The following is an 18908-nucleotide window of genomic DNA, read 5'->3' on the forward strand; positions in this document are numbered from 1 at the left end:
TATATATTGTCAAGCATTTGTCAATTTGTCAAGCATTTGGATATTGTCAAGCATTTGGAAAGTATCCAGTTCGGGAGCGTCATTTAATTTTCTTGACACTGATTGGCTGTATGTACAAGAGCGAAAATAAGGAAGACTGTGTATGTTAGTTTTGGCAGAAGATGTAAACTGTGTTTTAACTATTAAGTGGTTATAAATGATTTTTAGAGGGGCCTCAAGTATTTGCAAATTCTAGCTATGCACATATTCATTCAGCAGTTAAGTCGTTTTATACTTGTGCAACACTCATTAACTTATGTGATGTATATTATTGGTATGTTTGGATTCCGTAATGACATAGCCTATCGTGACATTTGGCTGTAATGTTTCAATTCAGCCACATTTCTATCATTCTGGTGTATAGGTTCTCAAAAGTACTTATCATATATGTACATGTTCTTGTGTACGTCGTACTTGGTTGGTTTACTTTTAGACCCTCATATATTTTTTCTGTGTAGTTCTGATTTCTCTGAGAAACTAACAAGAAGTTTGAAGGAATTTCATTTGTTGATACTCATTTGATTTAACTTTCCAGATTCTTATTACAAAGTGATGACATAATTCATGATTAAGTATAACATAGAACGTTTAAGGTGACAAATGGTCTATGGAAATCATGCCGAAATTTTGTTGAAGGAAAGTCACATTAGGTTCTTTAAAACATCTTTGCAAATGAAAATCTAAAAAGTGTGGCAGGGGTGTGCTGCGGTGGCACAGGGGTTTAGCACAACCCACATATGGAGGCCTTAGTCCTCAGCATGGCTGTCACAGGTTCAATTCCCAACCTGGCAACCTTTGCCGCATGTCTTCCCCCTCTCTCATTTCCCACTTTCCTGTCAATTAATTATCAAATAAAGGCCACTAGAGCCAAAAAAAACCTTTAAAAAGTGTGGCAGGTGTTTTATGTTTAACCTGACATTATTGCAGCTAATGTTACAAAGTCCAAGAGGTATGAATACATTTCCAAGATTTTGTATGAGCTTATTTATGTCTTGTTTAGCTTCATTACCTATCATGAACACCATGTGTGTATTTTGTGTATTTTTGTTATTGGTAATCAGCAGTGGGTGTGTGGTTGGGAAAATCCAACCACACAAAGCATCTAGACTGGACCATAAAGTACTTTTCAATAGACTGTGTGTTCTATTGTCATTAATTGTTAATGTATTCATTGATTATGTTCAGCTGAATACATAGGCTTACAGCTGGGTGTAATTGCTCTGTTTGCCATTGATCTGATACTTAATCTAATTTGGCACTTGAATACAAAATGTTTTGCAAAGCAAAAGTGCTTCATTATTGTTTTCTTTAGAAAATAAACATTTCTAAGCTGACAGAAAGTGTTTGTCATACGAAGCATTGCTCACGCTTAAGTAAGCTCTTTGAGCTGATTATTGTCATGGAGATGACTCTGTAGTGAATGACATTTGTTACGACTGTCCAAATGCAGGCAGCTATTTCCTGTCAGTAAAATAGGCAGAAGAGCCTTCCTCATTTAATTTACTGGTTTAAATAGTAATTATGCACTGTAAAAAGGTGCTGCAAGTACAGGTACGATGTTGTTTTCCTGTTTAGTTGAGACCATTTTTGCTTTGCGTGCTGATAGGAGGATGTTCACTTGAGAGGAAGTTAGCATGTGCTCTGTGGGTTGTGACATAAAAGCAGATTTTTTTTTCAGTCGACTGCCTCTGTTAGTGGCAGACCCGATATATTTTTACTAGAGTCCAACTTAATGTAAAAATATTTTCAGTCCAGTAGAAAGACTAATTGCGACATCTTAGCTTTCATGTCAGAGCAAACTTGTGGCAGCAGAGCAATAAAGATGAAACTGGTTTATCTTGAGAGATTCATGTGAAACTCACGTTGAAGCAGTGTTCGTTTTATCAAAGTTTTTGAAATATAAATAGTGATTCCGCTGTTATTTTCCCAGCCAGTTGCTATGGCTAGTAAAAACAACATCTGTCTTTAGTTATTGCTCCGCTTCACGTGCCAAGAAGGCAAGACTTTCCATATTAAAAGCTGTGTCATCTTCTTGCCGTCAACAATTAGCTGTAGTGTTAGCTTACATTCTTAGCCCTCAGATGTGAGTTACAGCACTGTGTTAGTTCACTTGTTTTTGCTTTAGTTCTAGCAGTATTTAAAATAACAGATGATAAAATTAAGATTCCTCAAAAACTTTGAAAAGCCCTTTGGTTTAGTTGCTAGTTTGAAGCCTCGTTAGCTAGGGGAAATTTTCTGTCAGCGCTTACGTTTGATACGACACAGAAGAAGCACACTGTCTATTGACTGGATATGCAAATAAGCAATAGAAAATTAATTTAAAGTGCAGCAGACATCATGTTTTTCCCCCCAAGTGTTCACACTATTCTCTATATTATATCCTGGAACCTGAAAGGTGTGTGATACCACCCAAATATATATATATATATAAAATCTGTCTATAATTATGACTGAGCATACAATCTTTCTTTGCTTACTGTTCTCGAATAGTTGTGGAGGAGTAGGTCCAGAATTTGGAGATACACAACTACACGCTGAACCAACTTTCACCATTGCAGTGAGAAATTTTAGTCTATGAAGTTAAAAAGTTTCAGTGACAGTTAAATGCTAAGAAAAAGGAACGACACATGCAGAACAGAAACACTGTCCTGTTCACTTTTCAGAGTAACCCACAGCAGATGCAAACTAAGGGATGCAAACTGTCAAATCAGCAGCAGCTCCCCGGTGACAAATGCTGATTAAATAAAGAGTCTTGTTGTCGTTTACAAATAACTTTTTTCATTTCTGTTTCAGTCATGTGCTTGCACAGTGTCCTCCACCCTTATTAGCACCTCTTGTGAACCTGTATAAAAGGCCTTCAATTCCATTTCAGGTCTTATTGCAGTAGCATAACCTTTAATATAAGTAAAAGAAAAATTGTGTACTTTAGAGACATTGCATTTTATTTGTATCATATTAAATGTTTATCATGTTATTATGGCCTAAGTCTATTGAAAATCCCCAAATCTAAAAAAAAATAAAAATAAATTCTATATAATGTACAGTATTTGTATTCATTACATGACTTTGTTTTTTATATACCGTATTTTCCGCACTATAAGGCGCACCTAAAAATCTTCAATTTCCCGACAGTGCGCCTTATAATCCGGTGCGCCTTATATATGGACCAATATTGAGCCACAACAGGTCTAGCAACTACGGTAAGCAGCCGTCGACTTCATTTTCGCCCGTAGAAGAAGCGCGCGGTGCATGCTGGGACAGTTGTCAGAACGCTGGTTTGTTAATAAATTTTGACTGACCTATATAAGCAGTAGAAAATGCTTATTTGCATCAGGTCGTCTGCAGGTCAGTTTAGCACCAGGTTCTCCACAAACATGCTGTGTGTGGGTCACCATCATCCGATCTATGTTTTCGCATCCGCCTGAATAATGTGTAGTTGCGCCACTGGCAACCGTTTATTATGCGCCTTATCAATCAAATTTTATTTGTATCACATTTCAGCAGCAAGGCATTTCAAAGTGCTTTACATAATTAAAATAAAAACAACATGTGACATTGAATAACAGTTAGAAAGAGAAAGATATTTTGAAAAAGATTAAAAAAGATAAAAACATTAAAACCCGCACCCCTTTTAGGACTTCAGTTAAACGTCGTTTAACTGGGACTCTAACCCTCTGGGACTTTAGTCAAAAACACCATTTGACAAGGACTCCAACCTCTAGGTTTGTAGTTGAAACTCTGTCAACTGGGACTCTAAACCCTGTAGAACTTTAGTTAAACGTCGTTTAACTGGGACTCTAACCCTCTGGGACTTTAGTCAAAAACACCATTTGACAAGGACTCCAACCTCTAGGTTTTTAGTTGAATCGCCGTCAACTGGGACTCTAAACCCCGTAGAACTTTAGTTAAACGTCGTTTAACTGGGACGTTTTCCGGGGGGCTTTACATCATTAAAACAGAAACAGTGAGAAAGAGAAATAAAAGGAAATTAAAAAGTAAAGATAAAAACATTAAAGAGATTTTTTAAAAAGAAAAAAAAAAGATTCAAAAGGTAAAAACATAAAAACATCAAAGACATCTTATATATGAAAAAAGTTTTAAAATAGGGCATTCATTGAAGGTGCGCCTTTAATCCGGTGCGCCTTATAGTGCGGAAAATACGGTACTTAATGCATCTCCAATTTTTTTTTAAAATTAAAACTAATATGAAAATGATTTTGCTCTGCAAAAGATTTGGATGGAACTAATTCACTCTTTATTTTGCTATATGTGTTTATTGTTTTATTTAAGTCTGTATCATCATTTCTCTCTTACAGTGTACCCTGAGGAGTTTTTACCCACTTATTGCGGTATTAAAGCAGACGAGTCAGAAAAAAAAACAAATCTGGTGAGTCTCTGTCCTTGGATGTGAGTCAAATACAATCACTGTGTTCAGTACTGTAAATATATTTAAAAATGTCTTTTTTTAAAAAAATTTTAGCCACTGTAAATGTTTGATTGTTTAATTTATTGTATTACTATTATTATTATTATGATTTGGCAATGGCACTCATGAAAACATAATGTCTTTTCCAATTGTTGCCTGTTTGATGTTTTCTTTATAACTTCGTCATTTCCTGTTTTTATTATGTAAAGCACATTGAACCGCCCTGCAGCTGAAATGTGCTATTCAAATAAATGTGAAAAATGTGTCACTTCATTGTTAAATCACGATTTAACGTTAATTTTTAATGAAAAAAATAATAGTGGCTGTTCTTGTGATGCAAATTGGCCGGCATTAAACTTTTTGTTTCATACATTTCTAAGGCAAATTACACAGAGTTTACACAAGATAGACATTTAAATGACTCTACCGTGAAAAAAGTCTCATTGTGTGGACAGTGGGAAGGAGAGAGGGAGACAAGAGGGCGGGTATTCTTGGGTTTGTTGACTCTTCCCGTTTTCCCTTCATGGCACCACAAATGAAATTAGCTCATCAGGGGAAGCAACTACCTGCCGCACAAAACGTTCTTTTTGACTCGTCATTCTCTCCAACATGTATGAAGTTATGGAGGAAGACTCGTACGAGTTTCGGGACGTCGACTTACCGGATGACCTTTGCTTCTGCCCTCAGGTTGAGTACAACAACCAGCCGGATTCATTGTTCTTCAGCGACGGCGTGAGGAGTGTGGACTTCATCCTGGTGTACGAAGATGAGGATACGAAGCCGTTTGACAAGAAGTTCACGTGCAAAAGACACAAGGTACGGTTCTCATTTCTTACACATACCCATTTACCTGAGGTAATTATGCACAATACACACAATAATAACTCAAGAATCGCAAAAAAACACTTATTATGAAGACGTTATTGAAATTAATACGTTTCTTTAAAAAATGCATCAAAGACTTACAGTAGGAGACATTTTTCATTGCTCTGAGGAATTGAGTTGCTGTCAGTCCATTATTTGCACCAGGATGAAAGCCTCTGCTGACTGTGTGTACACAATATCACCTACCGCTTTACCTTTGACGTGGCTGGGGAAGCTATAATTACAGGTCAGGCCACTAAAAAACACAATTCATGCACTTAAAAACTTCAAAGTCCCAGCTGGATTCAAGTCAAACCGAATTTAATCTTAAAGTTTGTCCAGCATTGTTATTTTAAATTAGTGCATCCAGTTGGTTTGAGAATAAAATGAGCATTAAAATAGCTTGGACAGGGCACACCCATGTATGTTTGTTACCTTAATGTCTTTCATAAGAGGCTTAACGTATTGTTTGTTTTGAAAACACCGCACAGTGTGCAGCGCACGCCCTTAGATTTTTTTAGATTAGGTAATTAAAGAAGTGACATTATGGCCTTAATTCTTTTAAATATGATTCCCTTCAGGGTTCTGGTATAGGGATGTTGTTTTGTTTTTGCTTTTTTTGGCTTTTTGGGGGCTACTATGAGCAATAAATGTCGACTGAAAACATGGCCTGAAACTCAAGTCTCAAAGCCGATCAGCCTGTTCTAGACAGTTCCTTAGAAAGCTCGTAGAGCTACTCAAAAGAGGCGCTAACGCTTATTGCACAGTAGATACACTGAAGCAATTTATCTGTCATAATGTTCCCAAACACACATACTCGGTTTGGTCATTCTGTTTCTGTTGTAACTCTGGCTGCTGGAGAGTCGAATGCCAATAAAGACGTTTTTAACTGATCACTGTTACATAAAAAGCATACAAAATCAGGCTTTTATTCAATTACATGATAGATTATTTAGTTTTCATGTAGTTCTTTTTTAGAAAAACAGGAAGCGTGATGAATTCAGTTTATTGCCTTTCCTGTTTTTCTTGGAAATGAAGTACAGCTTGTTATGAAAAAAAAAGAAGGAAGCGGCAACAATGGTGCTGCAGGTGAGAACAGAAATATTGGCACAGAGACATTCCAGTTTAAATCCACCTGGAATGACTCACTTATTTCATAAGATACTCATCCCAATTTAGCAGAATAACCTGGGTGGAAAGGTTACTTTTGCTATGTTTCGTCTGTCACAAGACTTTAAAATAATAATAAAAAGCACACCAAAAATGCTTGGTGCGTTTTTTAGATGTTCCCTTCAGCTAACCCCACAGATTTTCTGCGGAAATTATCAGGACAAAGATGGTGAAGTAAGCCTCAATGTGACGCCATAATGGCAACAGGACCCACAACAGGAAGTTGTGGGTTACTATTTAAAAGTAGTAATCCTAACATTTTTCCCAATGTAGAAACGGCGAGAGTACTTTGAGAGTTGCCTGATGCAGATGGGCCTGGAGCTGGAAGCGACGCCATCTGTAAGTGGAAGCTGCCGTTTTCAGTCATATCCCCCCAGCCCCCTGCTTGAAACTAACTCTTATTCCGTTCTGCAGGTCCACGAAGACAACCTCATATATGTGAAAGTTCACGTGCCGTGGGAGGTGCAGCGCACCTACGCCGAAGTCCTGCACATCAAGATTCCCATAGAGGTCAACGATCACGTCAACCGTACCCCCGTAGGGAACCTTTTCGACTGGATCACCAAGTACTTCAAACCCAACGAGAAACTGATAAAGAAGGAAGTAGACTACTACACTGCACCCTATCAGAGGCACCATCATGATTGCTTCCTAAAGATGGACAAGGAAAAAGTCTTCACTCCATCCATGAAGAGCAGAATGGCGAGTTGTTTTACAGCTTTCAATCTCTCTTTTTTTTTGAAACCACAAGTGCAGAATCACCTTCGTTTTTATGCCACGTCACGCTGATCGGTATTTCCGCTTCATTACATTGCTGTTGTCAGGAACAAGCTAAATAATAACACTCTGGCTAGGGCTGCATGTATTGCAGTTTTCTGGCCGATCGCCGATTACTGATCTTTTAAAAAACCTCTAATTTACTGATTCCAATTTAGGCCGATACCATTTTTTTGTCTGAAATTTTGCTCAGTATATCAAGAAAGTTACTGAATTGGCAACAATGGGGTGACTATTGCTAACTGTAAATGTGCCGACATGATCTGGTCGGCCGGTTTGTCAGCCAAGCGTCTCTCACGGGGGTAAAAGAAAAGGACGGTGGTTGATTTTTAGACCTTTGCCGAGGTTAATAACATCGGTGGATAAGATCGGCTTCACATGTAAAAATCAACTGATCACCAATCTCCCAAAATTAAGGAAATCGGCACCGATAAATCGGTGCACCCCTAACTCTGGCTGTACTTTGTACTGTATCTGAGCAAATTTGAGCACTTGATAAGCCAAGCTTTCTTTTTTACTCCAAATATACTAATCTTATCTCTTAAAGGAGCTTTTAAAACGACAGGGGGATTCTTTTAAGTCACATATAGCATATTTTTAACAACTGAAGTTATTGTAATTGCTTGATTGTGCTCTAAATTGGCACTTTGTGCCTGGGAAAAAAAAACAGTGCTGCCCCTTTAAGAGCATTCTATCTGTCCTAACTCAATCTTAATGTTGATGGCATGATTTACGCAGGAGATAACTTATAAGCTCTTCTTATCTCAGGCAAACTTCATCATGTGCAGAGCTCCTTATGAAATCAGAGGAAACGTTAAAAAGTTTGGTATCACCAAACTGCTGAGTGGTGGAGTTTACAAAGCTGCCTACGCTCCACATGACGTAAGTGTGTTTGTTGCTGCATACATGAGTGTAAACATGTCAAATGCTTCTCCAGTGTGTAAAATGCCTCAGATTTTTTTTTTTTTTAGTGCAGATTCAATGTCAAGTCCACAGTCGAAAGCTGTCCCAACGAGAGATATCTGCTCTACAAGGAGTGGGCTCATCCCAAGAACTTCTACAAGACACAACCACTGGACCTCATAAGGTTTGCAAACTGATTTTATGATTCGGTTTTATATTCCTGGAGTTACATTTTCAAGTGTGCTAAAATAAATGATTAAGTAAATAAAGTGTATTTAAATTGTTTTCTCAAGACACAGAGCTACAAAGCTCTGTTCGAGAGAAACATTTTAGAAAATATATAACAGAAAAGGACACATGAGTCAATTGATCCAGCGCATCACGTACTATATTTTACTTTAAAATGTAATAAAAACACAAATGAGAGATAGATTTAGTCTGTAAATCAAATCTAAGGTGTCAAACGTTACTCTATCGTTAAAAAAACACACAAAAAAACGGTGCACCTGTAGTTGAAAGACAAAAACAAGTAAAACAACAGTATTAAACAAATGAATGGACAACTCCCAGAGTAAGCATATGGTTATCAGAGATTTACACAATTCTGTACATCTCTATTTTGTGTCATTTTTAAACTCAGGATAGAATTTCCATATCTTTTTTTTTCTAGTATTTTAATATTTTTATTTAATTTGAAAAAAAACCCAACAAAAAAACATCCAACCAGTAATTTTAAGTATTTTTTTCATTTGTTACACTTGCACAAAGAGTTTGATTTCCTTCCCACAGAAAGTACTACGGGGAGAAGATCGGCATTTACTTCGCCTGGCTGGGTTTCTACACCAAGATGCTGGCTTTCGCTTCTGTTGTGGGACTGGCCTGTTTCTTTTATGGATACCACATTCAAGAAAACAGCACATGGAGGTATTTCAGATAAGTGACCTATGAGATGTAGGCTGTGTTTGTTCGTTTTCCTGTCGGATGTGAACTTGTTTGGTAGACAAGCTTTTCTTTCTCTTGATTTCTTTTCTCTCTGTTCTGTTTAAAATAACGCAGCAAAGAGGTGTGCGACCCTGACATTGGAGGAAAGATTGTAATGTGTCCTCAGTGTGACCTCTGCAACTATTGGATCTTAAACAGCACCTGTGACACTTCAAAGGTGAGCTTTTTGACAAAAACTGTATTTCACTTTATTTACATTCTTATATAGCTTTATTTAGTTCTTTATTTAATTCTTATATAAAGTATTTGTCTCCTTGAGCGCTTTATTCTCTTTATTGCTTTTTCAAATCAATCATAACATTTTTTTCTTTTTTTTCACAAAAAACTAGATAACAAAAGCTAAACCTGGTTTCTATAAAATAATGACAAATAAATAAAATAAAATATGCTGCATAAAATAAATGATTTCATTAACATTCACCTTCAAGTCTGGCCACGGTTTCTCACTGAGATTGAGGTCTGTGCTTTGACTGGGCCACTTCAGAACATCCACCTTGTTGTCTTCAGCCATTTCTGTGTAGCTTTAGCTGGATGCTTTCAGGTCATTGTCTTGCTGGAAGATAGATGTTCATCAACGCTGTAGTTTCCTAGCAGATAGAAACAAATTGTCCACCAGGATGGTAATTTGCGACAAGACGGTAAAAAAAAAAAAAAAACCTGAAAAAAACTTGAAAGGTAACAAAGAATGAGTCTTACCTCCAAGTCTAAACGGATAGTATGCTATGTTTAATAAATCAGAGTCAGTTCAAAGAGAGAAACCTGAAATCATGTAAAATTATTGACGTTTTTACTGTATGATCCCATTGGAATTACGGTATATTGGTATATTGAAGACGTTACAGTAAGCAATTGCTAACATCGTATCTTAATTTTGTGTAGTAAACCTTTTTGTAATCCACTTTTGTAATTAATTTGCTGCTGTTCTCTTTTCAGACACTGACTATATTTGATCATTTTGGAACGCTGGTGTTTGCTGTTTTCATGGCAGTGTGGGGTGAGTTTGTGTCAACGTGTTGTGTTAATACTCCTATTTTTCAGCCTTTAGCACCGACTTTCTTTCCCCTAATTGCGCTTCCTCTGCTGTTCTGGCGGTTCTGCGCTGCAGTTACGGTGTTCCTGGAGTTCTGGAAGCGCTACCAGTCGCAGTTGGAGTTCGAATGGGACACAGTGGAGTTTCTGGAGCAGGAAGAACCGTCTCGCCCCGAATATGATGCCGCGTGTGTTCATGACACGATCAATCCTGTCACAGGGGTAAAAAAAGACAACAAAAAAAACATTTGGAATGACAGCTAATAATTGGCAATACTGACCCTATCGTACTAAAGTGTGTTTATGTGATGTAGGTGCAAGAGAAGGTGCCGTTTACATTCTGCGGACGATGTTTTCGAATCTCAATAGGAATTGGGACAGTCCTGTTCTGGGTAATCTAATTAAACGTTTTGCTACTTCATTTTTAACAGTGCCTGTAGTGTTTGAAATATAATAAAGGATTCACACTGATTGTACCGGAAACAGACGTTTATGTATGTGTTTTATGTTTGTAGTTGAAACTTCTACACCTGATGATGTACAACAATCTATCTGCTTTTCGTCCTTCAGATCATACTGATCCTGGCGTCCATCGTGGCCATCATTATCTACCGACTAGCTGTTTTCTTCTCCCTGTCAATCAAGCTAAAAAACCCAGGCAATTTTACTACTCTGGAGCCACTAAAAGAGTATGTAACGCCTCAGATGGCCACCTCCGTCACAGCCGGCCTCATCAACTTTGTTGTGATCATGATCCTCAATACTCTTTACGAGCGAGTTGCAATCTGGATCACGGATTTCGGTGAGTCTGTCCTGTACTTGTGCTTTTGTTTTCCCCCCTCTCCCGACTCGAACTCGTTTTTAATTCAGTCTTCCACGTGTCGGCAGAGCTTCCTCGGACCAGAACAGACTACGAGAACAGCTTGACGATGAAGATGTTCCTCTTCCAGTTCGTCAACTACTACTCCTCGTGCTTCTACATTGCTTTTGTAAAAGGAAAGATAGTTGGCCACCCCGGGCAACCTGTTTATATCCTGGAAAAATATCGGAACGAGGAGGTGATGTTCAGTTTCTTGTAAAAATATTCATGTTTTTGTTGTTGTTGTTTCAATGAGACTAGATGCGAAACGGCTCTGTTTATGTGAAGTTAAAAATGTTTTCCTCACTTTTGCTGTGGCTTGTCCTGGGTGTCTGACTCCTGCAGTGTGATCCCGGTGGCTGTCTGATTGAGCTGACCACTCAGCTCGCCATCATCATGGGAGGGAAAGCAATCTGGAACAACATCCAAGAGGTCTTGCTGCCGTAAGTAATTGCATTAAACCAACAACTTTCTTACAGCTATCGGAAACCATAGACACCGATGTAACGTCGCTGACGTAGCCCTATGGCTACCATCTTGGAATTTCCGCCGTATTCCCTACGCCTGAGCAACCAATACTCTTTTATTATGTCTATGTCGAAAACAATCTGCCTCTTTGTCTGGCAGAAACATGCTGCAACATTTGTCACGCTCAGACATTGTCGGTCCTCCACAGGTGGGTTAAGAATGTGATCTTCCGCTACTGCACCCGGGTGACCCATAAGAAGGTGGAGCCGCCTCGCTGGGAACAAGACTTTGAGCTTCAGCCCTTCACAAAACTCGGGCTCTTCTATGAATATCTCGAGATGGGTAAAAAAAAAAAAGCTTCAGTGTTATCTACCTTGGATCTGTACCTTGTGGGCTTGTGGACATTGGAGCCAGTTTAGCCGCTACAGGATCTCGATCTCGTTGTGTCTTTCGTTCTTCCCAGTGATCCAGTTTGGCTTCGTGACGCTGTTCGTGGCCTCTTTCCCTCTGGCTCCGTTTCTGGCTCTCGTCAACAACATTATTGAGATCCGAGTCGACGCTTGGAAGATGACGACTCAGTTTCGACGCATACTGCCCGAGAAAGCCCGGGACATTGGAGCTTGGCAGCCCATTCTTCAATGGATCGCCATATTGGCAGTCGCGACAAATGTAGGTTGGATTTTAGAACTTTTTGATTATGACGTAAAATATTGTGAAGAAAAAAAAAACCCATTTATAATAAGAGAATGCAGACACAAACAACGACCACCTTCTTTCTTTTAACTTGTATGCTGCTTTGGTGTCGCTACAGGCCATGATCATTGCGTTTACGTCCGACATAATCCCACGGCTGGTTTACTACTGGTCATTTTCCGTGGAGGAAGGTTACGGTAACCACAGCATGAGCGGATTCATCAACAGCTCCCTGTCTTATTTCAACACCGGTAATTTCAGTGAGGCCACAGTCACCGACGCAGTGGAGCGACCTCCCAACATCACCATCTGCAGGTGCGGGGTCTGTTTCATACGCTCTCATTGGCTCCTCTGGTAAATGACCTGTAAAAAAAAAAAAAAAACTTTTATAAAGGAAAATTTATAAATAAAAAGGACATCAGAAACCACATTGGATTTGGGACAAACTAGCAAAATGAGCTGGTCAAACAAACTGTTCTCCATGTGCTCCAACCATTCAAAACGTTAGAAAAGAAATGTTATTATTTAATTGTATGTGTTTATTAGATTATATTTTTTTTGGCAAAAGGGATTGTACAAATAAGTGAATTTTTCAGTGTGAGATACTTGAGTAAAAGCCGCATTATAATGCTCTTTTGGAAACTCTTTGGAACCAATATACTAAATGTGAGAGATGCTGATGCACAAGAAATGTCCAAAACTAATTGTTTCACCCTGAAGGGCAAACTAAAATATATTTTTCCTCTTAAGGTATCGAGACTTTCGGTTTCCTCCTGGACACCCCAGAGAATATCAGTACAACATGCACTACTGGCATGTGATTGCTGCCAAAATGGCTTTTATAATTGTTGTAGAGGTGAGACATACACACAAAAAAACACATGTTCCTTATTATTAAAGCTCTGAACAAAAGTACTTACTCTTTACCTGCTCTTCACAGCACGTTGCGTACCTCACCAAGTTCATCCTCGCCTCCGTAATCCCAGATGTCTCGCACACCACCAGAGAACACCTCAAACGAGAGAGGTACCTGACCCAAGCAATCATTCACGAGGTTAGACTGAACCTGGTCTCCAAACGCTTGAAACCGGTTAAAGATGACTTGGCAAGTCACATGGCAAGAAACGACCACAGCGACGATGAACTCGAACTCTCAGAATACTGACGGAAACAGTGCAGAGGACACTTTGGTTCACTTTGGCTTACTGGCTTTTTGTTCCGACAATCCTTGGCATCCTGTGAAAAGTTATTAATCGAAAGCTATCCCTGGATTGTTTTGTGCTCTCTGAAGGAAAACGCATTTGTCTGAACAGCGTCAAGACAAAAAAAAATAAAAATATAGAGGAAATCCTGTCTTCTTCCACCTATAACCACTTTATTTGGTTTATGTTGGCCACGATTGTTATTTTTGAGCCAGTATTTAAGGGGAATGTTATAAAATAACTGATAACAAAGAGTGGTTAGTTTCAAACCAGTTTTCCTCAGATGAATTCTTAGCATCTTGCGCCTTTAACTATTTGACTGGTAGATTTTTGATTAAGTTAAGTCCCAGTAGTTTTGTGCTACAATTTAAGAACTTTATCAAAGTGCATGTTAACATAGAAGGGTTACACACATTTTGGTCAATTGGTGCCATATAATGTCAGTATTGCATTAAAAATAACATGCAACAACATTTGAGCTCACCATAATTTTTTGTTTGTTTGTTTGTTTGTTTTCTTGTCATTTTTATACTCGATTTAAAGGCCAAGATGATCTGTGAAACATTACTGTATGTCACAAACATAAAGCTACACAAGTGTTTATATTTACAAAATTAGATTTCTTAAGCTAGTTTGATATGGCAAAATGTTTAAAAAAAAAAACAAGCTTCCACTTTGATTGCTGACTATTGTAAATTTGTAGATGTACACCAACGGTCTATGCGTTCCGTCAAGTGGGGTCAATTTCTTGTAAACAAACCTTTGTTGTGAGAATAATCTCTCTTTCTGTTGCTGTATTTATGAATATTGCACCTTTTTTACTGCTTAAAATTACTTTGCTAATCCTTAATTGTGTGTTACATTCTCAAATAAGAAATAATGCACTTAATCTTTAGTTGTGCAACTGCGTATAAGCCAAAGTTGTATTATTACCTGTGCTGATCAGTGGTACTGCATCCATCATATATGCAAACAGTAACGTTTCAGTAAGATCTTATATATTTTTATATTGTCACTCATGTGCTGTTATTAAACTGTTTTTTGTTGTTGTTTTTAATTTAACAAGAAGTAAAGATTTGTTTTATTCTATTAACCCTGTGGCATAATTTTACTCTGTGCTTCACTTGCATCTTTTGGACACAAAAAAGTGCATTTTGAACTCGTCTCAAAATAATTTTACATTATTTTTCTAAATACAATCAGCTTCAGGCATCACCGTAACATATAATGACTAACGTTTTATTTGTTATTTATTTATTTGTTCTTTTAGAACTTATTTTAAACAATTTTATTATGATATATAGCAACATTAATTTTGGTTTCTTTATGTAGTTTTGATAAATTGCTCCATCTTAGTCTACTGCAAGCAAATGCTTTTTTTTCTTAAATGTATCAACATATTTCTGTTTTATTTTGTTCCATAATTTTCACACCTTCCTATTATATAGTCCTTACCATACATATAGTTGTTTCGGGGGAGGGGGCGGGAGGGAGGTCTTTATTTAAAGAATATCAAAAGCAGTTAGCTTGTTAGCGACCATCTACAAAAAAAGTACAAAAAAGAAAAGTTCAACAACTTCTCCAAGATTTTTATTTTAGCATACACGCTTCTAATTTAATAGTTGCACTGCCATAAGGGGAGGTTATAGGTTTTTAAATCCAAATTATTGAAGTTTTTAACGTTTTAGTGGGAAATGGCAACTTCACGGTTTCTAAACCATAGATATAAATATTACGCCCCTAAACCCATGCACAGTGTTGTCCTCACTTTAGTTTTCCAGTTTAGATATCCATCTTCGGTGTATTCATCTTGATGACAAGATTAAATACAACACCCTTTTCTCACATAGCCGCCGATGGAGTTCCAGTATGTGTTGATGACCGAGATTCGCTAAATCATGAAATCCAGTTTTACTTTCCGACTTTTGACATGCTTGAAAATTTTACTTCAGCTTTTTGTAAGGCATTTCGTAAGTAATTCGGTCCTTTTCTGCGTCTTTGACGGAATTTTAGTCAGGCAGCTTTTTGAACGCCCTAAGTATGAGCGGTCCTAATCGCTCACATGTACCGCTGTGTGCATGCCTGAGGTGAAACAGTTTGAGAAGGGGTAAAAAAAAGAAAACCGCACATTTTATTATATTTACTGCTGTTGGTCTACAAGTATTTTTACATTATGAGCTCCCAGATTACGTGTGTCGGGTGGGTGAAACGTGGCGTTGCCAAGGAAACCCCTGACAAGGTAGGGAACGTAAACATACTGAAGAAATCTGTCAACACGGCAGTTTAAAGCCTTCGTGATCACACTTTAGGTGCTTTTACTGACATTTTAAAACTTCAGTCTGTCTAAAAGAAATGTATGGACTAACAGAAGGCATACTTTGTCCTCCAGCAGGACTTCAACAAATATAACATATAAGAATCACTTGAAATTAAATATGCATTTATATTTCACCTTTATTTGTCACATGTGCAAAAAAGGTTTCTGTTTTATTTTCTCTCAGGTCGAGCTGAGTCAAGAGGAGCTTCAACGCATCATTACCGAAGCTAGAGAAGATCTGGGGTAATCGCTGCAAATGCAAAGACAAACACTGACTAGATTTTGATGGCAAGCGATAAATGCCCTTCTTATCATTGAACCCAGGGACGTAGCAGGCGAAGATGAGGAGGAAGATGAAGGTATTCCACGTGATGACGATCCATCTGGAGAAACGGTAGAAGATGATGATGACTTGGGTCTAAAGACTGGGAATGATGAAGAGGAGGAAGACGATGAACTGGCGGAATATGGGCTGGACAAGTATGATGAGGAGGATGCAGGTAAAGGGCAGAGTGTTTGTGTTTTTCTTTGTTCATCCTCTTCTAAGCACCAATTAAAATCAATTGCAAAAGTATTTACACAACTTTAAGTTTTTTTTATGCTTCTACTTGTGTTTCCAATGCATCATATTTGAGAGACAGGAACAAAGTAGCCTTCAATTGTAAAGTGGAAGGACGCTAGGAAAATGTTTCCCGAAAGTTTCCAAAAAAGTCTGACCTGCATCCGCATTCCCCCCATTTACTCTAATACCCCTTACTAAAACCCAGTTTGAAGTAAGAAATAATACAGCACATCCCCTAAGCAGAAAGTAGTATTCATTGAAATATTGCGGAGATAGCATCATGGTGGGGAAGAAAGCGGAATAATGGAGTAGAACATTTTTAATAATAAAAAAATAAAATAAACTTTACAGTAGTGTCACATATATAATCTAAAAAAAGTATACAGCTAAAAATAAATGCATGCAGATTCTACAAAATGAGATTATTAACAAAACTCATTAAATGTGAAATTAGAGATAAATAATTGGCAGTACATTCACCTTCAAGCAAATACTTTGCCAACATACGGAGAGGCAATTATCAATACAGTTGATTCTTTGTATTTATGTGTTATTTCCCTTCCCCTTCACATTTATGCTATTTTCTATCACATACAATACCAACAAAAATACAGTTGCTTTTTTGTTTGTAACTTTACAAAATGTAGAAAAATTGAAGGATATTTAAAACATTTCACTGAATCCAATTCAGCTACCGCTAACCTTGGTGACAGTCTAGCTGGGCTCACAGTGTTCAGCTCTAATGACGAGGATCCCTACATCACCATCAAAGACACAGTGAGTATCTGCTCAGATGGGGTCTGTTGGCTCTTATTTGTCCCAAATAATGTCCCACCTGTGTAGTTCTGTTTGCTCATCCCCCGTCTAGGACCAGTATGAGCGAGAACACTTCCAAATCAAGCCCACTGACAACCTCATCCTGGCTGGCAAAACGGAGAAGGACTGCTGCAACTTGGAGATCTATAGTAAATATATCCTTTTTATTATGATAAGTGTGTTTGATAATTGGAAAACTGGAACAATCTGTTATTACACGATCACTTATCTGATAAAAAAAAAAGAATCAGAATTGCGTGTCTGTGGAAATGTGTAGGAACCCTGTTTTAATATTTCATCATTAAAGTTAAGTGCATTTTTTTTCTTTTCTTTTTTTTTTGAGGAAAGAGCATTTATAAATATGTTGTGTAACTTCCCAGTTTATAACTCAGAGGAGGAATCCATGTATGTCCATCATGACATCCTGCTGCCAGCCTATCCGCTGTGTGTGGAATGGCTGGACTTCGATCCCAACCCACAGGAGGGACGAGGTAACGAAGCCTTCAGTCAAGAATAATAATAATAATAATAATAATAATAATAATAAAATTAAAAAAAACAACCCTCCAGTTATTTGATAAGTCACGTTTCAAGCTTTCATAAAAATAAATCAAAATAATGTTCCTTGTGCGTCCACTCTGCAGCTAACTACGTCGCCGTGGGCAACATGACTCCACAGATAGACGTGTGGGACCTGGATGTGGTGGACTGTTTGGAGCCAGTCTTCTCCCTCGGGAGCAAAAAGGCCTCCAAGAAGAAAAAGAAAAGCAAAAAGGTGCAAAAATCCTATTGATGTCACACAAAAAAAAGATTCATTTCATATTTTATCGCTGTCATTGTGGCATAATAACTTATTAAAAGCTTGTTTTGGTGGCAAACATTTTTGAACATATCGCTGCGTGCTGTGCGGCAGGGTGCAGCAGCGGAGCCTGTGGAGGGACACACAGATGCAGTGTTGGATTTATCCTGGAACAAGCTGGTCAGGTCAGTGATTTTTACTAAAATCTCAGTTCTGGAAAAGTATTAAAACATTTATTAGGTCTGGGTAAGCATGAGAGATGACATCAAAGCAAAGAAAAATAGTTGTATTTCCAGACTGCTGTTTAAATCACCCGTCCATCCCTCACCTGTCTGTCTGCAGTAGTCAACCCGATATGATTTACATGTTTTATTTCCAACATTTGCTCCTTTTAAGGAATGTGCTGGCCAGTGGATCTGCAGACGACACGGTCGTCCTGTGGGACCTGTGTCAAGGCAAGCCGGCCACAACTCTGCAGAAGCATACAGACAAGGTAACCTGCCGCGCTGAAATGCTCAGGATTTGCTTTCTCAGAGTGGGCAGCCGTTAGCCGCTGTTAAACAACCGACTTCTTATGTTCCAGGTCCAGACTTTAAGATTTCATCCCTTCGAGGCACAGACCTTGATATCTGGATCGTATGACAAGTAAGCGTGATCTTCACTGCGTCTTTGTCGACAGATCTTTGTAATGGTTTCGCATTAACGTCGTGGTTTCATCTTTAGGACAGCCGTCCTTTACGACTGCCGGAATCCAGACAGCAGCTTCAGAACCTGGAGGTTTAGTGGGCAAGTGGAGCGGCTGGTCTGGAACCACTTTTCACCCTTCAACTTCCTGGTGAGTACTCAGAACTTCAAGCATACTAATTTACAATAACTTGCTGCAGTATTTGTCTGTTAGTATTTATCTCTATGTGTGTGTGTGTGTGTGTGTGTGTGTGTGTGTGTGTGTGTGTGTGTGTGTGTGTGTGTGTGTGTGTGTGTG

The 18908-nt window shown here is 38.3% G+C and overlaps 2 protein-coding genes across 2 annotated transcripts in view; both read left to right on the plus strand.

Annotated features, from left to right (window-relative positions):
• The window catches only part of ano6 (anoctamin 6), a 14980-nt gene extending 1144 nt beyond the window's left edge, over window positions 1-13836 (plus strand). Inside the window, exons 2-20 of the mRNA XM_008400936.1 lie at window positions 4356-4426; window positions 5153-5281; window positions 6773-6838; window positions 6914-7201; window positions 8045-8158; window positions 8248-8363; window positions 8969-9103; window positions 9236-9338; window positions 10115-10175; window positions 10287-10432; window positions 10525-10602; window positions 10781-11012; window positions 11099-11268; window positions 11415-11512; window positions 11746-11879; window positions 12001-12206; window positions 12349-12545; window positions 12981-13086; window positions 13171-13836. Of these exons, the coding sequence (XP_008399158.1) occupies window positions 4356-4426; window positions 5153-5281; window positions 6773-6838; window positions 6914-7201; window positions 8045-8158; window positions 8248-8363; window positions 8969-9103; window positions 9236-9338; window positions 10115-10175; window positions 10287-10432; window positions 10525-10602; window positions 10781-11012; window positions 11099-11268; window positions 11415-11512; window positions 11746-11879; window positions 12001-12206; window positions 12349-12545; window positions 12981-13086; window positions 13171-13395 (2675 nt within the window). The 3' untranslated portion in view covers window positions 13396-13836. The remainder of the gene's footprint in view (window positions 1-4355; window positions 4427-5152; window positions 5282-6772; window positions 6839-6913; window positions 7202-8044; window positions 8159-8247; window positions 8364-8968; window positions 9104-9235; window positions 9339-10114; window positions 10176-10286; window positions 10433-10524; window positions 10603-10780; window positions 11013-11098; window positions 11269-11414; window positions 11513-11745; window positions 11880-12000; window positions 12207-12348; window positions 12546-12980; window positions 13087-13170) is intronic.
• Window positions 13837-15466: 1630 nt separating this feature from the next.
• The window catches only part of pwp1 (PWP1 homolog, endonuclein), a 5013-nt gene continuing 1571 nt past the window's right edge, over window positions 15467-18908 (plus strand). The window contains exons 1-11 of the mRNA XM_008400935.2: window positions 15467-15671; window positions 15934-15992; window positions 16074-16249; window positions 17003-17088; window positions 17180-17276; window positions 17508-17618; window positions 17772-17902; window positions 18041-18111; window positions 18323-18419; window positions 18510-18571; window positions 18650-18761. Coding sequence (XP_008399157.1) covers window positions 15606-15671; window positions 15934-15992; window positions 16074-16249; window positions 17003-17088; window positions 17180-17276; window positions 17508-17618; window positions 17772-17902; window positions 18041-18111; window positions 18323-18419; window positions 18510-18571; window positions 18650-18761 — 1068 coding nt within the window. The 5' untranslated portion in view covers window positions 15467-15605. The remainder of the gene's footprint in view (window positions 15672-15933; window positions 15993-16073; window positions 16250-17002; window positions 17089-17179; window positions 17277-17507; window positions 17619-17771; window positions 17903-18040; window positions 18112-18322; window positions 18420-18509; window positions 18572-18649; window positions 18762-18908) is intronic.

This window comes from Poecilia reticulata, linkage group LG23, assembly GCF_000633615.1.
Source record: "Poecilia reticulata strain Guanapo linkage group LG23, Guppy_female_1.0+MT, whole genome shotgun sequence".
Taxonomy (NCBI): domain Eukaryota; kingdom Metazoa; phylum Chordata; class Actinopteri; order Cyprinodontiformes; family Poeciliidae; genus Poecilia; species Poecilia reticulata.